The sequence below is a fragment of the Paramacrobiotus metropolitanus genome, unplaced genomic scaffold (genome assembly GCF_019649055.1).
Source record: "Paramacrobiotus metropolitanus isolate TYO unplaced genomic scaffold, Prichtersi_v1.0 Parri_scaffold0000079, whole genome shotgun sequence".
Taxonomy (NCBI): domain Eukaryota; kingdom Metazoa; phylum Tardigrada; class Eutardigrada; order Parachela; family Macrobiotidae; genus Paramacrobiotus; species Paramacrobiotus metropolitanus.
In genome coordinates this window covers 576,927-593,978 of record NW_026570299.1, presented here as the reverse complement: position 1 = coordinate 593,978, position 17,052 = coordinate 576,927, and the positions used below count along the sequence as shown (strand labels likewise).

Here is a 17,052-nt window from a genome sequence, read left to right as displayed (position 1 = left end):
TCTGGAACTGTGACGGAAGAAACTCAACCGAAAGGTCATGGGACTTCAGAAAAACGGGAGAAAGAAAAGGTCATGCTCCCAATGGACAAGGCAGCGGCAGAAGCAGAAGCTGCATCTGCGCGACAGGTGTACCAGAAATCATTGTTCACACCATTGAAGGAGGCTTTTGAAAAAGAGCGGCCGAAGTCAGCAGATGAAGTGGGAGGTCACGAGACTTTACCACAGAAGGAGAAAGCTGAGGAACCGAAATCGGCACAGTCATCATCTGGTTCAATGGCGAAATTGAGGATTGACGAAATGGAGAGAACAGAAATAACGGACTCGGCAACATCCCCCCAGAAAACAGAGACTAGCGGTACAAAAACAAAAGAGCCGACAGATTACACGCTAGGCGCGCCCTTGGATGTGACTAATCGGACATGGGGCGAAGTCCAGGCTGCACTCCAGAATATTAGGGAAGCCGAAATGCTTGGCGCAGACTTGAAGAGACAAGTCGCTGAAAATTCGAATGGAAGGTCATCACTCAGCATGACCGAACGGGTCTTGAAGAGAGCATATAAGGAAGGAAAGTTGGGATGCAAATATAACAAGGATAACAAAGTTATTTACTACCTTCCGAAACAGGGCACGGACCGCACGCCCAGACTGAAAATGGAATTGGAAGTCTGGAAAATAGCCATCACAGATGTGGCCTTGGACGCCATCGGTGGTACCAATGGAGTGTCATGGAATGACCTTTCGAATTTCATGGCCGCCCATTATGAGTTGGGAGAATTGAATATTGAGAACGATAGAGAATGGATTAAGAATGCCGTCGAAGCGTTGATTGCAGATGACGTGCTTCATATGAATCAGGATGGCCGAATTGACTTCAAGCCGTATAAACCGCCGGCGAAGGAGTCTGAGTGAATAAGGGCGAGTGTAATGTGCAGCGAGTAATGAACCCTGCATATTACTAAAAGCATAAAATAGTTAAAAACGAATGGGAAAAACTTTATGGAAAATTGAAAGTGAAGAGGTTAACGCGAGAATTAGCAGCGATAAGACTAATAGAAAAGGTCACAGTAGTCAGAAAGTGCTGATAACGTTGAGAAAGGTCACCACGTTACAGTGATAGAAAGGGCAGCAGGAGCTAGGAAAGTCTCAGCTCAGTAACGGAATAGGCGTAAAAATGCTAGAGAAGCCTTGATAATGGATAAGATGGAAACGATTAACGTGGAAAGGTTATTATGACGGATTGTTTTCTGATTGCAGATTTAAAACGGAGAAGATGGCACAGAAAGGTCAAGCCACTCCTAAAAGCTCAGGAACGGCATCGGAGATAAACAGATCTACGGGCTATAACCCAAAGTGTCCGGACTGTTTACGGAATAATAAAAAGGTCGATAAGAAATTCCCCTGCTATGCATGCATTCACAAGTTGGGCGACCCACATATCGTTTCACTCGTGGGGATTACGGAAGCTAAACGGGGAACATGGACGTTTTTCGAAACCTCATCAGCGCGAGGAACTATGGCAGCATCCCAGTTGAGGAGCGGATGCTACTCGAGGATCGCTACCGGGAAGCGATCCAGAATAACGAAAGCGGCTGGGATGAGACTCTGGAGCCATTGAAATGCCCACAGACGGACGCATACCGGAAGAAGTTTGAGGAAGAACAAGAGAAGATGCGGCGGCAACAGCTGGAGGACGAACTCCGGGCGAAGATCAATGCGGCGAATCAAAAGGCGAGCGAACAGGCCGCACGAGAGACGCAGCCCAATCCGTCGAGTTCGACTGTACCGACAGCCAGCCTCAATGACGACGAAGCACAGCTGATACGCCAGTCGCTCATTATTCAAATCGACACGCTGACGAGCGATCCGGCGGCCATGCAACAAGACCTATTTGATGCGCTGTTACGGGAAAAGTTAAGACTGCAAAAGGGTTTTGCTCCGGCACCATACATAAAGAAAGCAGTCGAAGAACGTATGGAGGAGCTGCGTAAATCCCGCCAGACCGAGAGCAATGTTTTACAGGCGCTCAGAGGCTTTCGACGAGACGATGTGTTTACACGACCCCGTTCGCCTCTGCAGAGAGAAAGGTCACGCGGACATTCACGGGAACATGAGCGGACTTCTGAAAGACGAAGTGAAAGGTCACGTGAACATTCCCGGGAAAGGACACGGGATTACCGAAGCGAAAGGTCACGCGAGCGTTCTCGCGACAGAGACTACCGTGGCGGAAGAGGATGGGTACGCCATGGAAATGAGATAACGGAGACAAGCATCCAACGAAAAATCGACACGGCAAAGATTCTAGCAGCGACTAGAGGACGTGAAGAGCAACGGCGTGCGGAGTCATACCGTACAGAGCCTGAAAAGAAAGGTCATCAGGTGCCGTTGGAAGTTGGATTCCGTAATCGCAATGTTAGAATGTCTACGCCGGAAAGGTCATGGGATAAAAGACGCGAACACACGCGAAATCGAACGCCAGACCCACAGGATAAACGCTGGCAGGAAAGAGCCAGGTATTATGCGGGTTTTGAATCTGGCGCAAGTAAAGGTCATCCAGCGCAGAAAGGGAAGACTCACCCCAAAGTATCAAAGAATGGAGTCAACCGTCCATGTGGTGGACCCAATTATTAGCACCGCTCAAGATGATGACCCGATGGAAGGACCCAGTTCAATTGCAGAAGCGTCCCAAGCAAATGTGACACACCGACGAAACGTTATTCTGGACAGCGACCTTCAACCGCCTACACCGGCGAGTAATGAACCGCCGCAGGCAGAATCAGGAGAACGAAGCGCACAAGAAAGTCAGCGCGAACCGGATGAACGTCGCGAAGTCGATCGGCGAACGACTTCTCGATTCAATAACCGACACCCCGACACAATCGATATGGTATACGATATGCGCGACACCGACGAACAAAAGATAGAAATCTGCCGATACATAGGGATTGAAGACGATTCGGCGGATGCGAATAAGATCCATACAATTCTGAACTAGCTGCGTCAATTTTTATTCGACTCGGGCTATGCGAAAGAAATTAAAGAGGGAGTGGAACAAGGAAGTTTCCGTCAGTTATACATTCCCCGCGACTCAGCAAGGGATTGTTACCTCCCTATTCGACGAAACGGATTACATAGCCTGTTGGATCTGAATTTGTTGGACGTGCCACTGGATACGACTGACCCAATCGGGATGACACAATTCTGTTACAGAGATTATCCCGAACGACAAGAATATGTCGCTCAGTTTGTATTACGACACGTGAATCCAGCCTTCAAGTTGCTTGCAGCAAGAGCATCGATCGGGTTACAAGTGGATCCTAAAGATCATGCCGCAAGAAGGATGGGGCAAAAGGTTTTCGCTGCAAGATTGGCACATTATAAGACCCATAACCAATTGGTGTCCAATACCATGAAGGACGACATCCCACTACTCTTCCGACCTCACGTGGCGAAATTGGGCGAACCCATGGAACATGTTGGAATAGCCCATACGGCAAGAAAGGCGTTGAAAAAGTGCAAGATACGTATGGAAAAGGGCAATCTTACACAACGCCATGCCTCCCAGGTAGAAGAGAGGGTTAATAAATCAAAGACACCATGGGAAGCGACTACGTCGACCCCTTCGACGGAGTTGAAATGTATATCGACGAATTCCTTGTGAAGAAAAGCGATCGGCGCCCAGAACGCGCCCCTAACCAGCTTGGACGACGTGGTCTACGGAACCAGCAGCTCCGGGAAAATCTCGCCGATGTACAGCGTCGACTAGCGGATGACCCCGACAATCGAAGACTGCGACTGGAAGAAAATGACGCACGCCATCGGGTAGAGGCGGTTAAACGCAGTCGCCAAGGGAAAGGTCGCGGTCAGCGAGAAGTTGATCCGGAAAAGGTCATGGCAGTTGATTCCACGGAACCAGTTGACCGAACGTCTGACCGTAACCAACCAGAAAGCTCTAAGAAGCGCCCGCCAAGAGATGGCGAGGACGATTCAAATGAAATGGAATAGTGTTGATCGTCAGGATCACACTATTAAAAGGGCGTCTACGGCAATTGTCGGTACGTCACAAGAATGAGAAATGGTGTTGTATAAAGGCGACGTGACATATTAACATTAACTGCATTTGTGTATTTGTTGTTTTCAGCATTTATAGCACAGAATCAGAAAGGATAAAGAAATCATGTGGAGCATCGATTGGGGTTGAAATTGATTCGGTCTATAAAGCCGGCCCCAAATGTCGTATATGTAATACGCTTTAATATGAATAATAGAGTAATAGCACAAAGTCTCAGATTCTCGTACCCAGCTGGTAATCGTACTAAATCATCAGTATTAACGCACACCACAACTCATGACCTTTTGCACTTAGCAACATCATACACTACATCTCCTTCCCCCGATAAAAAAAAATTTTATTTTGTATATCCGTATCGTATTGGCTCGACTCCCTTATTCGCTCTCGCTGACACACGCAATGGAGGAGCAGGATTCGTTGTAGCAGGCACTGCTACCGGAGGAAGTTCTGTCCTCGGAGCTGGTTCCGGCTGTGGCTGGATGACAGGCTCCGCTATTGCAGGTTGCTGGTCACGCTGTGGGATTTCCGATATCATCGCCTTTGGCACTGTTGGCGATGTAACGTCGTTGGGCTCAGCTGCAGTACGCCATTCACGCGGCCTGATCTGGTCTTCGTGGCGGAACCACTCTTGGCCGTCGACCGTAACTGTCCATTGACGGTTTCCTTTCTTAGACCGCAGCTGGCCGGGTGTCCAATGGGTTTTAGGACCGTGGCGGAAATCACGTACTAACACCAGCTGTCCGCCATGGAAGTTTTTCGCTTTGGCATGCTGATCGAAGTTACGTTTATGACGGTCCATGTTGGCTTGCCGTGTCTCGTTCGCGTCTGGATGTACCAAATCCAGCGCTGTGCGCATTCGGCGCTTGAGGAATAGCTCATCGGGCGAACTTCCAGTGGTGGCTTGCGGTGTCGTACGATACCTGAATAGGTATTTCCGCAGTGCATCGTCGATGTTGGCACGGTTGTCGGCCAACATCTTGGTCATGGCGTCCTTGAATGCGCCGACATAACGTTCCGCCTGCCCGTTGGATTGCGGGTGTCCAGGCGCCGTGCGCAGGTGTGCAATCCCGTTTTCTTTGCAGTAGTCTGCAAACTCGGCACTGGTGAACTGTGGCCCGTTATCGGTTACCAGCTGTTTCGGGTATCCATAACGGCCGCACAAGTGCTCCAGCACGGCGATCACGTCGCCGGACTGCGTCCGCCGCATCTTGATGACTTCCGGCCACTTTCGAGAAGTCCACATGCACGCGCTGCCACGGATTCTCGGCAACTGGCCACTGCTGCAACGGCACTTTCGGCGTTTCTTTTGCCACCATACTGCAGGCAGGGCAATTCTTCGCCAGTCGCTCGATGTCTGCGTCCAACCCAGGCCACCAGAAATGACTTCTGGCCTCCGCCTTCATACGCACCATGCCGGCATGTGTCGCGTGCAAGTGTTTCAGCAGCGCTGGCTGGAGGGACGTCGGAATGACCGTCCTCGCTCCCCACAGGATGCACCCAGCAACCACGGACAGCTGAAGCCGCCGTTGGTGGTACGGTTGGAGGTCCGGCGCCGCTTTGTCTGGCCATCCAGTTAGCACCAGGTGACGGCACCGCGCTAACACACGGTCCTTACCAGTTTCACTGGCGATCTGCATCGCGTCCACCGGTGTCTCACGCAACACTTCCATCTGGACGGCATGTATGGCTTCGTGCATTCCCCAATCATTGGCATCGAAGATATCCTTCGAGTGCAGGGGGAGCCGGCTCAATCCGTCAGCCTGCCCGAAGTCATCGGTGGACCGGTACTCGATGGTGAAGGTATATGCCATGAGTGCAATGGCCCATCGCTGGAGGCGGTTGGCAGATACCGCAGGAATTCCAGTCTTCCGGCCGAACACCGTGACCAACGGCTTGTGGTCTGTAAGGAGTGTGAACTCCCGACCAGCCAGGTACTGGTCGAACTTCTTCACACCGAAGACTAAAGCCAACGCCTCTTTCTCTATCTGCGCGTACCGCTGTTCAGTTTGCGTCAACGTCTTTGATGCATGGGCAATGGGCTGGTCTTCTCCGCTCGGTCCGCGGTGGCTGATAACCGCTCCGATCCCGTACTGCGACGCATCCGCTGCGAGGATTAGCGGCTTCGCAGGATCGTAATGCACCAGCATTGTAGCTTGTGCCAGCTCCGCCTTCAGGCTGCGGAAGGCACCATCACATTCTCCTGACCATTCCCACTTGACGTCCACTTTCAGCAGGGCGTTGAGGCAGTACGTCTTGGTCGCCAGCTGGTGAATGAACTTGCCGTAATGGTTGATCATTCCCAGGAAGGATCGCACCTGGGCAACGTCCACCGGTGCTGGCATCTCCATTATCGCGCGAATCTTTGTTTCGGACACATGTCGGCCGTTTCTGTCAACCACGAATCCCAAGTATTCTACCGACAGCTGAAGGAAGTTGCACTTCTGCTGTTTCAGGGTGAATCCTTGTCGGTTCATTCGTTCGGCTACTTCGGCCAGATTTGCAAGGTGCTCCCGTCGTGTTCTGCCTGTGATTATAATGTCGTCCATGTACACAGCTACGTACGGGATGCCATTCAGCAGTTCTTCCATCATCTGTTGGAAGATGCTGGGCGCTGCAGCCACTCGAACGGCAGTCGAGTGTAGCGATACAATCCGCGATGCGTGTTTATCGCAACCAACTCACGGCTCGCTTCATCCAGTGGCACTTGATGATATGCATCGGACATATCAATCGTGGTAAATTCCTCACCGCCATTGAGAATGGCAAATAACTCGTCCGGCAAGGGCAGTGGGTACCGCTGCACATCCAGGGCATCGTTGAGCCCGGTGCTCAGGTCCGCGCATATCCGCACTGCTCCGCCTTGCTTCCGCACCACTACTATCGGCGCCGCCCATGCCGATCGCTCGATCCGTTCTAGGACGCCCAGTCTCTCGAGGCGCTCAATGTCCTTCTCCACAGGCTCTCGTAGCGCAAAGGGCACGGGGCGTGGCTTGCAGTACTTTGGCACTGCATCCGGCTTCAGGTGGAGATGCGCCTGGAACGTCCGGCAGCATCCGAGTTCTTCCCGAAAGAGATTCTTGTTCGCTTTCAGTATGGATTCTAGTGACCTTTCCTCGTGCACCTGACCAATCGCCAGTTCAGACATCTTGTGGTGTTGGAGGTTGAACGCGGTGATCCAGTCCCTTCCCAAGACGTTCGTGCCTTCCTCGACCACAATGAGTTCCATCAACCGTTCTTCACTGCCGCCGTCGCGTTTAACTCCCACGTAGCAAGCTCCAAGGACTGGAATTTCGTGTCCCGAAGCTACGGAGCTTCGAGTCGCACGGGAACAGGTCCGGTCGTTTCAATTCGTTCCACATCTTCCTGGTGGCAATGGTCTTCGCCGATCCTGTGTCCAGTTCAAACGCAACTGACCGACGGCAAACCGTTAGATGCACCATGATGGGATCCCTTCTCCAGTGGTGGTGTTCAGCACGTCGTATACGGCTTCCACTCTACCACTGCGTCGCTGGGTTCCCTTTCCGTTGCCGCACCAGATCTGCAAACTTTCGCAATGTGGCCGTTCTTACCGCATTTTCGGCATGGCTGATTGCGAAATCTGCAGTCTGCCTGATCGTGGTTCGTCCCACCGCATCGGTAGCAGGGCTTCGTCTTCCGCGGACTCTGCTGTCTCGCTGCGTTGCCTCTTCCAGCTTTCCGGATGACCTTTACCGAGGTGGGTATATCCTCCTCCAGGTTATTGTTCATCTTTGCTTGCTCCTGTCCCGTCTCAAACCTTCTGGCAAGCTGGAGTGTTTCATCAAACGACTTCAGCTCTTGTGACATAAGGTGTCTTCTCGTTGTATCGCTGTGAACTCCCGCAACAAATACAGCGCTCAGCAGATCTTCCAGTATGGCCCCCGGGAACTTACATGTGTAGGTCCTGTTTCGCAGTTCATTAGAGAACTGTACCAATGACTGGCTGGACTGCTGGCGTGTTCTGAAGAAGGATGCCCATTCAGTTGTCTGATAGGTCACCTTGATATATATGTCGTCCAGTTTCTTCAGCAGCTCATCATACGAAAATTCGGTCGGATCTTTCGGTCGGCAAGCGCTGACAACATCCTGAAAGGCGCGCAATTCCAGGCTGTTAATCAGCACTTCCTTTTGCTTCGCAGCTGTAGTCTCTGTGAGGGACAGGTAGTTTTTAAGGAGGGACTTCCAGGATGTCCATTCAACCTGATCCGGGTTAAACCGGATCAAGTTCTGGGCTTTTTCTTTTGCGGCAGTCATTGGGGAAGACACTGGGGAAGTATCAGAAGTCGACGTGGATGTATCGACCGATCCGGGCATACACTCGCTTGAGTAATACCGCCTTCACGCCAATGTCGTATATGTAATACGCTTTAATATGAATAATAGAGTAATAGCACAAAGTCTCAGATTCTCGTACCCAGCTGGTAATCGTACTAAATCATCAGTATTAACGCACACCACAACTCATGACCTTTTGCACTTAGCAACATCATACACTACACCAAAGGAGTTGCTACGGCAGTTAGCCGGCACTCCTCCGTAAGCGATTCAGTGTTATAAATTGGCAAGAGAAACTACGGTAATCAAGCCGGATCTCTTGAATACGAAAGGGGGCCACAAGCGGCGAAAAAGAGAAAGACAACAGGTGGAAATTTTGATGGGGTAAACTTGATGCGGCAGTCAGCCGGCCTCATTAGAGTTGCTACGGCAAACTATGCCGGCAATCTCTCTAAGCGAATCAGTGTTATAAGTCAACGAGAGAAATAGCGGTAATCAAGCCGGATCTCTCGTACCGAAGTTGGGCCACAAGCGGCGAACAAGAGTCAAAGATTTAATGTGGAAGCATCGTGGGGTAAATTTAATGCGGTAGTTAGCCGGCCCCATCGGAGATGTTACGGTAAACTCTGCCGGCACTCTGGCCGCTCGAGGCATATTGGAGTTGGATGTGCGACGGAAAGGTCAACTTAAAAGTTTTACCAGGGAGGCAAGCGAAGAAATGCTTGAGAGTCGGCAAAAATCGGCTAAGTTCCTCCATGACCTTTAATCGAAGTTTGAAGTGAAGTTGGATGACCTTTGGGATTATTACCGCCCAACAGAGTCATCGTATTGGAATTTAAGCCGTATGACCTTTTGGGACCATTAACCCAAACCGAGTCGCACATCACAACGGATCATCTCAACAAAGGTTGACCTTTACCAGGGAGGAAGCGAACTACGCTTGTCTATACGACGTCCCTCCATGACCTTTAATGGATCTCATTTGAAAGTCGTACAATTGATACGCACCGTATTCCAAAGATTGAAGCAGTATTCCTAAGTCGTACTTGATACGCACCCGATTCTCAAGCTGATTGTGATGAAAGTCGCATTACACATGCGCGGGATTGCTCAACAGAGCGGAATGGGCCAAAGTGCGGAAAACGGTGGACAGGACCTGTGACCTTTACGAGTCAGAAATGGAGGATCCTAGTCTACATTTGATTAATACTTTTGTTGATCTTATAACTGTTGATCTGTTTTTGTATTAAAATTGATATGGAATAGTATTTTGATACAGATCTCTTTATTTTCACATAGTGCATTTGGAATTGATGTGATAAATGGAATAAGAGAATTTGATGTTTTTGAGCACGCACAGACACCGGCAACCGTCTTTTCGTGGATTCGGGAGTGTGTCCAGCCTCAACGGAGCTCGGCATCCCCCCAGAGGCATGTGAGACGAGGCTCACTAGCGTTCACGCCCGTGGCGCTAGGCGCTACGCCTTCGGATTACGGTCTGTGACGTGTCTCGCTCTGATTGGCTAGCTTGAGTTGTGTTAGTGGGCGCGGCTTAGCACGTGCTGCACAGTGTTACACACTGTTGAATTGGTTCTACGATTTACGATCGAGCTGTGCCGATCACTTGTTGATTTCTGGTCTCCAGACTTTCAATATTATAAAAAGTCAGCGATTACGGTGCGACGTTTTGTGTTTCCGCATAGCTCGCGATCCAGGTCGTATCGCTCACTCCACAGGATAGATCCCGTTTCTGTCTCTGTCTCTGGATCCATTCTGGATCTAGCATTAGAAGTGTTACGGAACAAGAACAACGCAATTCCAAGCATTTAAGTTCGTGCGACCCTGGACAGCAAAACCAACAGACTAGAACAACAGGACTGCATATTTCACAGCAAAGATGAATTGTATCGAACCTGACGCTAACAGCACGGTGACGGGATTGATCTGGAACCTTCCTGCCATGGCGCGGATCAGCATCGGCATATTGCAGATCTTCCTAAATTCCGCCATGCTCGTGGCTATCGTAATATACAAAGAACTACGGACCTCCTTTGCTGTCTACCTCGCATTCCTGTTTTTCCTCAACGTAATATACGCCGCCAGCGCCTATCCTTTGGAGATCATTCGCCAAGGTTACTGGGGCCGCTACTGGCTGCCCTCCAGCGTGTGCACCGTGCACATGTATCTCTTCTGGGTCATGTCCGCCGTACCTGTGCATATTCACGTTCTGATCACGTTAAACCGAATCTGGGCGATGACCTTTCCCGTTTCCTACAAGAATGTCCATGGCGAAAAAGTGGCGCTGCTGCTGTGCTGCATAATGACCGTGTACGTGCATGCTCTGTGCCTGCCGGTGGTTATTCTGGACGCCATGTACTATCGTCTTCCGGAAAAAGAGAACGGATGCTTTCTCAATACGGAATCCCAAATGGTAGCCACAACAATAATCTCCATCATAAGCTGCGATGTGCCGATTGTTGTCGTCGTTGGTGCCTATCCGTTTCTATACTACAAGCAAGCGCGGCGAGGAAAGAAACTAACTGCAAGCGCTTCTCGCACTGGCGCATCAACAAATGTGACAAACAAAGTAATTTGCTTATGCAATGAATTGGGTGTCACAAAAATTATGGGCTCACTATGTGCCAGAATGTTTTGCAAAATTTTATTTTATAGCCCTATAGGTGACCTTTTTATTGTCGATTAATGAATTATAGGTAGGACAGTCGCCGCGCAGCACCCGCAGCAGCTCATTATCGCATCCGTTCCTCGTCTTGACGTTGCTAACGGTAAGCGTCCTCATCCTGTGGACTCCCAATCAGGTTACGTGGACGATCGGATGCGTGACAGCTGTCGGGGATATGCCCGGTCTCTGGCACACGTTCAGTATTTTTTACCTCCTCCAAGCTGTCTTTGATCCTATTTTATTTGCTTTTTCACTCAATCGTTTCCGGAACCTCCTGGCTAACTTGATCTGTTGCAAGTAACAAGCATGATGCAAATTTCAGGAAAATGGTTTCTTATATAAACAAGCCTTGCGATCGACAAACATGTTACACCTATCGTGTCGGCTCAACGTGATTTCGAGGAGACTGCTTAATTAGATTCTGCCGTGTTACGTTTGCTGTACAATAGTATAATACTTTGGCCTTAAACGTGGAACCATTGCATCGATATAGGTAATAAATTTGTGAATTAATATACTGCGCAACTGAAAATCTAGTTTCATCGGTACATTTGACTGGCGCTTACTTTGCGTTAATGTTTTCACCGTTAAGTATTTATTTTACGGAACTTTTACCTTGAGCTTTACATTGTGGTAAAAATTTATTAATTTGGGTAACAAGTTAGAGAAACTCCGCTAAAGCGACATGGGAAGCGACTATAAATTACTCATGCAATAAAAATGGTGTTTGAGATTCGAGAGTGTACAAAAATACGAGTTAATGTCCTCACATATGATTTCGACAACATGTCCTTGACATTTTCACTGGCATGGACTTCATCCAAATTTTTGAAGCTTCAAAGCGTCCGTCCAAGAAGCGTCCGTGGCGAAGCTTCACCAAGCTGTAATGCGCAATTACCAAAGGAAAGTGTTTCGTACAGAAATGCTTTAACGACGGTTGTTTTCTTGGCGGGAATCAGATAATCCGTTGCATGTGTTAAAACCATTGGGACCATAGCTGCTTAATTGTGGTTCGGAAACTGCTTAAAGACACCGCAAACAGAATGGGATCCAGCACAGCTTGCAGTCCGTACAGCACCATGCCCACGTGGTGCAGCCACACGAATCCCGAAGTGTCCACGAAATTATCTAGAGTCCAGTACACCTGATCGGGCGTCCAGCAGATAAAGACGCTGCAGGTCAGCATGCTAAGAACAAGGAAGGGACGGACATTTTCGGCGGTGTGCTTGTTCGCCACGCTTTCCGTTCCTCTTCTGTGATGCGTTGAAATCTGTGGAAACATTAAGATAAATAACCATTCGCACAGATCTCTTAATTTGCAACAACAACAGGCAATGGAAAAGGTTGCGCTAAATAGTGTTTTATTACCGGAATAAGTGCAGGTTTTAATCACGCAGTAGCCAAATAACCTAACAACAATCGTGCGCTGAGATACACTAGTAAAAAATTTCAAATTTATGAGTACACCGTATTAAAGCCGAAAATAATTACAGTAAAACCTCTCTATAAAATACAGGCACGGTTCCATCAGTTTCGTATGTTATACCGGGGTGTATTCCATAAAGGGAAACTGCCCCCAGGGGCGCTGTTATAATTTAGGGTGGGGGGGGGCGTCGCGGTACATGTATTTTATAAATCCAACATAAGGCAGTAGCAAGAATTTGTAGTACACTATAAATTTGTATTACGTAGGAGTTACATATTGTACTTCGTTCTGAGTTCATCATAAAGTATGATTAATACTTGAAGACTGGTAAATAAAATTATTTTGAGATATATTTCTGCATGTGGTAATTATATTTACACAAACAACGTCAATGTTGCCCATATTAGTTCAGGATGTTCAGATAACATCATATTGCACCCGGCTACCTGTATGCAGCGGTATTTAACCGGAACTGAATGTTGTTCAGAGCTTCTCTACACCAGTTAAACTGCATTCGGTTCCGCGGAAAGTGTACGTAAGGCTTATAAAGAGGTGAATATTATAAAGAGAATCCCCTCTATGTTATAACATGCGAGCCAATTCGGTTCCTTACAGGTTGTATGCTATAGAGAAGTGTATTTAATAAAGAAGTGTATGTAAGGAGAGGTTTTACTGTATTGATAAATTACCGGATTATCATGCTTGTCATAAACGCCGGTACGATCCGTTTTATTCACAGCCCACACTTTCCGCCGCTGCAGATGCTTATGGAGGATAAACGGATACGAGCAGACAACGATGATGATGGGCATGTTAAACGCCATCATGTTCACAACATTAGCGTACACGTTTAAATTGACAGTGTCCAGCGAACAGCCGAACCGCTCCAACGGCACGCGATAGTACAGTTCATCAATTAGAAACAGCGGAAAGCATAAGATGTGCACATACACTACATTTCCGATGCACAGCAAACCGGCCACTTTCGAGCTGTGGATGTTACGGTACGATAGTGGAAAGGTCAGCGCCCACAATCGGTTGATGGTGATCAGGACGTGCATGTGCATCGGCACGGCGACAAACACCCAGATTTGATACAGATAGAAGCTGCACGCCGCTCTGGACATCCACCATTCGCTGTATAAGGCTAGGAGAATTTCCAATGGATATTCACACGCGGCGTAGAAAATGTTGGCGCTTAATAAACCGATGATGTACACACTGAACGCTGTCCGTAAAGTCTGTTGCCGGATGATGACGAGTAACATGGAAAAATTGAGAAGCAGTTGGAGGATGCATAGTGTGGTGCGACCGACTGCGGCGTAATTCCAGTCTACGGACAACTGCAATGTCTGATTATTGGATATGTTGCGAAACGATGAACTGTCCATTTTACTTGCAGCTTTGTTATATTAACGAGCAGCCACATAAAACAGAATTATTCAGAATTCCATCAGGAAGAGAAAGTAGTCTTGTCTGGAAAATCGTTGATGTCATGCGTGTACGTTTAATCTAATTTCCGCCGCCTCGGAGTACAAATGCGAGCCGGATTACTATTCAGGATAGCTGATCTGATTGGCGCTATGCGTGCGCTATAATTGGCAACCGCTAAAGAAATGTTTAAGGAAAGAGAAAGTTAGGGTAATTCGGTTAACCGGTTCCTTGTTGCGAATTTATCGAGTGTGGATAAACAGGCCATCACGGAACAGCAACATGCTCCAGGTGGATTAGATCATCGTCACTTTGTTTGCCCGACGTACAAAAAGTGAATAGCAATGGAAATCAGGAATGTATCGCACGCGGGCTTTGCTACCATCTGGTTGATGGGGACTACAAAAAGTGCGCCTGTTTAGATTGAGAGCAAAATTAGTTCAAGTACCTCAGACACATCGTGGCTCACTGGTGTAAATGAGCGTATTAAAGGAAGTGGTAAGTATAAGTAATAATCAATAAAAATTGGCCTACACGATGGAACATGAAGAATCTGGAATGTGTTTATCGGTGACTTGAGTTAACGCAAAATAACCACGATGATCGATGACGTATAAATGAAACTTTTTGGAAGCCGGGAGAGCAAAGGTGCGAATGTTCCAGATATTTTGCTAATATCGTGGCCAATATACTGTACATTTACTTTGTATCTGTGTGTTTGGCGGATGCACGGAACGTGATAGGTCAGAGAATCTGTTTCGCAATTAGCAGAGCTGGTTGCAGCAAAATACCATGATTTGAATTTTACATGGGAACGGCGTCTCGTACAATGTCGCCTGATCAATTATTATCCCACTAATGTTGTTGATTTAAACGCTGCACGCCATCCCAGCGCAGTATTTACGTAAGCGACAGACCACCGGAATACACTGAAGGTTTATTGGCAACCGAAGTCGACAAAACAGTCTAAAGTTATTATGAGTGCTGATCGAATCATAATCAAGAAAAACACATTTAAAATGGAAAACATCTTACCTGTGTCAGATACATGTTTTAATCAGATATCCTTATTTAAGCTTTAGACTGGGCAATCGTAAGAGTGCTAATTTTTTCGTTTTAATTCGTTGCTGCGGTTTGTTATGACGTTGTCTGTATACAAGCTGAAAAATTATTGCCACTAAAATTACTTATTACGTAGTATTTACATTTCGTTCAAAGACGAAAACGAAGGTTTAGCAAAAATCAGTGAAGATCTAATTATGGAAGCGACATACTGACTTCATTCCATTTGCTTATTGTCTGACAAAATTTGAGCAACTAGGTTTTATTGAGCCCCTGTATGGTGCTTAATTAGCTGCGGGTACAGGCAAAAGTGGCGAAGTTGCCGCTGGATAAGGCGGCGCAGCATACGCCTGGGCCGGATACGGAGGTGGTGCTTCTTGCGGTGTAAGGGCAACGGAAGTCTCGGAGTACCCATTACTGATAAATGCCACTCGCGGGGTTTTTGTCCGTGGTCGTCGGCGTTTGCCAACGAGCGCTGTGATGACAATAATTACCACTACGAACGCGAAGCATCCTATGGCGATACCGGCAATAGCCCCACCGCTCAGTTCATAAGCTAAAAAAACGATTTCGTAGGCTAACGAATTTTAGCTATTAATTAGCATCAAACACCAGAATATAACGAAATAACATCAGTACGTTTGTGCTGAGAAAATGAAGATTGTGTTAACTTACCACATTGTTGGCGGTACCCAGCCGGACTCATGCTGTACACATAGGGCGTGTAAGCGTAGGGACAATTGCAGCGGTCATTGTCCGTATCGCAAATGTAGTTGTCGCTGACGTAGCCGTTCAAAGCGCTGCAACGAGCGTTCGAGTCCGAGCTGGTGTCTGCAGCACACGATATTAATATAATAATTTTACCACACCACGATTTCGTAGGTTCTTTGCAGATCGGCAGCTATCATTTTGTTAAGAGTCTCAGCAGGATATATGAGAATAATGATTACTATAACCAGTATTACCAATTAACACGTCAGTTTGGGAACTGGGCCCAATAGGACTGTCTGATTGGCTTTTACAAACATGAAAGCTGCTAATAAATAAAATAAAAATGGTGGCTGCTAACCATTTACCTGACAAGATTACATATTCGAAAACAACTTCGTGATAAAAGGCTGGTGTATTGTCCAAGGAAGGCGTAAATTCAATGGAAATTTCCGGTTGTCTCGCGTATTTCGACAAGTACTGACCGGCCGAAGTTGGGTTAGAGTTTTGCGGCGTGTAGCCTCCGTTCCAGGACTTCCCCAGTGTTCGGATACTAGATGTATCGTAAATTTCCATCCTTGAATTCTCTGGCGTATATAAGCTTCTGCAGAGAAGAAAATTCTGTACGGTTTAACAATCCGTAAACCAGTGTTTGTACACCACTTCTGCAGTTTGACCTTATGTTAAGGTAAATGGCAAAGTATTCGTAAGACAATCCACAGGAGCTGCTGCTAAGCGTCACTGTAACTTTACAGGCTGTGCCAGGTATCCGAAGGAACCGGAGTGTCCCGGCTTCGCCATACGAGTACGGACAGTTGATCTCCAGGGTTCTGCCGCAGTAATCTTCCAGGTTCCCTGGCAGAAAAAACAGAGAATTCTGTGCGATGCTTCTGAAGCAATAAAAGCGTGCTGGAATCTTGTACGAGAATTCTTACGGTGGGCAGAATACAACGCCGCATTTGCTCCGGTTACAGCAAGGAATAGCGAAAGGAAGGCACTGGCCGGATACTTGAAGCTCAACATGATGCCATGTAGTTCTTCAACGCCGTATCAAGAAGGTAGTGGCAGTTAACCACATTCGTGGGCTGATCGTAGTACGTATTTCCGTGATCAAAACAGAGCCGTGGTAGTAATACCGTATACAGACTACGGAGTACAGAATGCATACAATAAATTGTAGCTGATTGTGGGTAAACATTGAAAGTCAAGTCTCGTGCAACACGAAATTTGATTCACTTGTATGACTGCTATGTAAAGACAGAATTGTTAAAAATAGGTTATCAATCAGCTCTAACAAATATTCTACAGATAGGCACCAGCATTTTATGAAGAGTATCATTCTACAATTAATGAGATAGCGATAGTACGGCAATATGAAAA

General features: G+C 47.6%; 4 protein-coding genes across 5 annotated transcripts; 1 reads left to right on the top strand and 3 right to left on the bottom strand.

Moving 5' to 3' along the window:
* The first annotated feature begins 2,591 nt into the window (after positions 1-2,591).
* Positions 2,592-11,479, top strand: LOC129595509 (uncharacterized). 2 transcript variants are annotated; one of them, XM_055492550.1, is made up of 3 exons: positions 2,592-4,052; positions 9,723-10,949; positions 11,077-11,479. In XM_055492550.1, the coding sequence occupies exons 2-3, from the start codon at positions 10,260-10,262 to the stop codon at positions 11,344-11,346; spliced, it is 960 nt and encodes a 319-aa protein (XP_055348525.1). In that variant the 5' UTR covers positions 2,592-4,052; positions 9,723-10,259; the 3' UTR covers positions 11,347-11,479. The 2 variants fall into 2 exon arrangements, with proteins under 2 accessions (XP_055348525.1, XP_055348524.1); XM_055492549.1 differs by lacking the exon at positions 2,592-4,052 and having other exon boundaries at positions 7,625-10,949.
* LOC129595549 (uncharacterized) lies at positions 4,288-8,341 on the bottom strand. The gene is made up of 4 exons (XM_055492594.1): positions 7,699-8,341; positions 6,752-7,351; positions 5,479-6,680; positions 4,288-5,294 (listed from the first exon to the last, which is right to left on the bottom strand). Exons 1-4 carry the CDS (start codon positions 8,339-8,341, stop codon positions 4,407-4,409), a joined length of 3,333 nt encoding a protein of 1,110 aa, XP_055348569.1. The 3' UTR covers positions 4,288-4,406.
* Positions 11,480-12,021: 542 nt separating the features above from the next.
* Positions 12,022-13,862, bottom strand: LOC129595548 (protein trapped in endoderm-1-like). The gene is made up of 2 exons (XM_055492592.1): positions 13,161-13,862; positions 12,022-12,315 (listed from the first exon to the last, which is right to left on the bottom strand). The coding sequence occupies exons 1-2, from the start codon at positions 13,860-13,862 to the stop codon at positions 12,022-12,024; spliced, it is 996 nt and encodes a 331-aa protein (XP_055348567.1).
* Positions 13,863-15,016: 1,154 nt separating this feature from the next.
* LOC129595553 (uncharacterized) lies at positions 15,017-16,916 on the bottom strand. Its single transcript, XM_055492598.1, has 5 exons — positions 16,608-16,916; positions 16,350-16,527; positions 16,041-16,276; positions 15,640-15,795; positions 15,017-15,520 (listed from the first exon to the last, which is right to left on the bottom strand). Exons 1-5 carry the CDS (start codon positions 16,693-16,695, stop codon positions 15,249-15,251), a joined length of 930 nt encoding a protein of 309 aa, XP_055348573.1. The 5' UTR covers positions 16,696-16,916; the 3' UTR covers positions 15,017-15,248.
* Between the last annotated feature and the right edge of the window lie 136 nt (positions 16,917-17,052).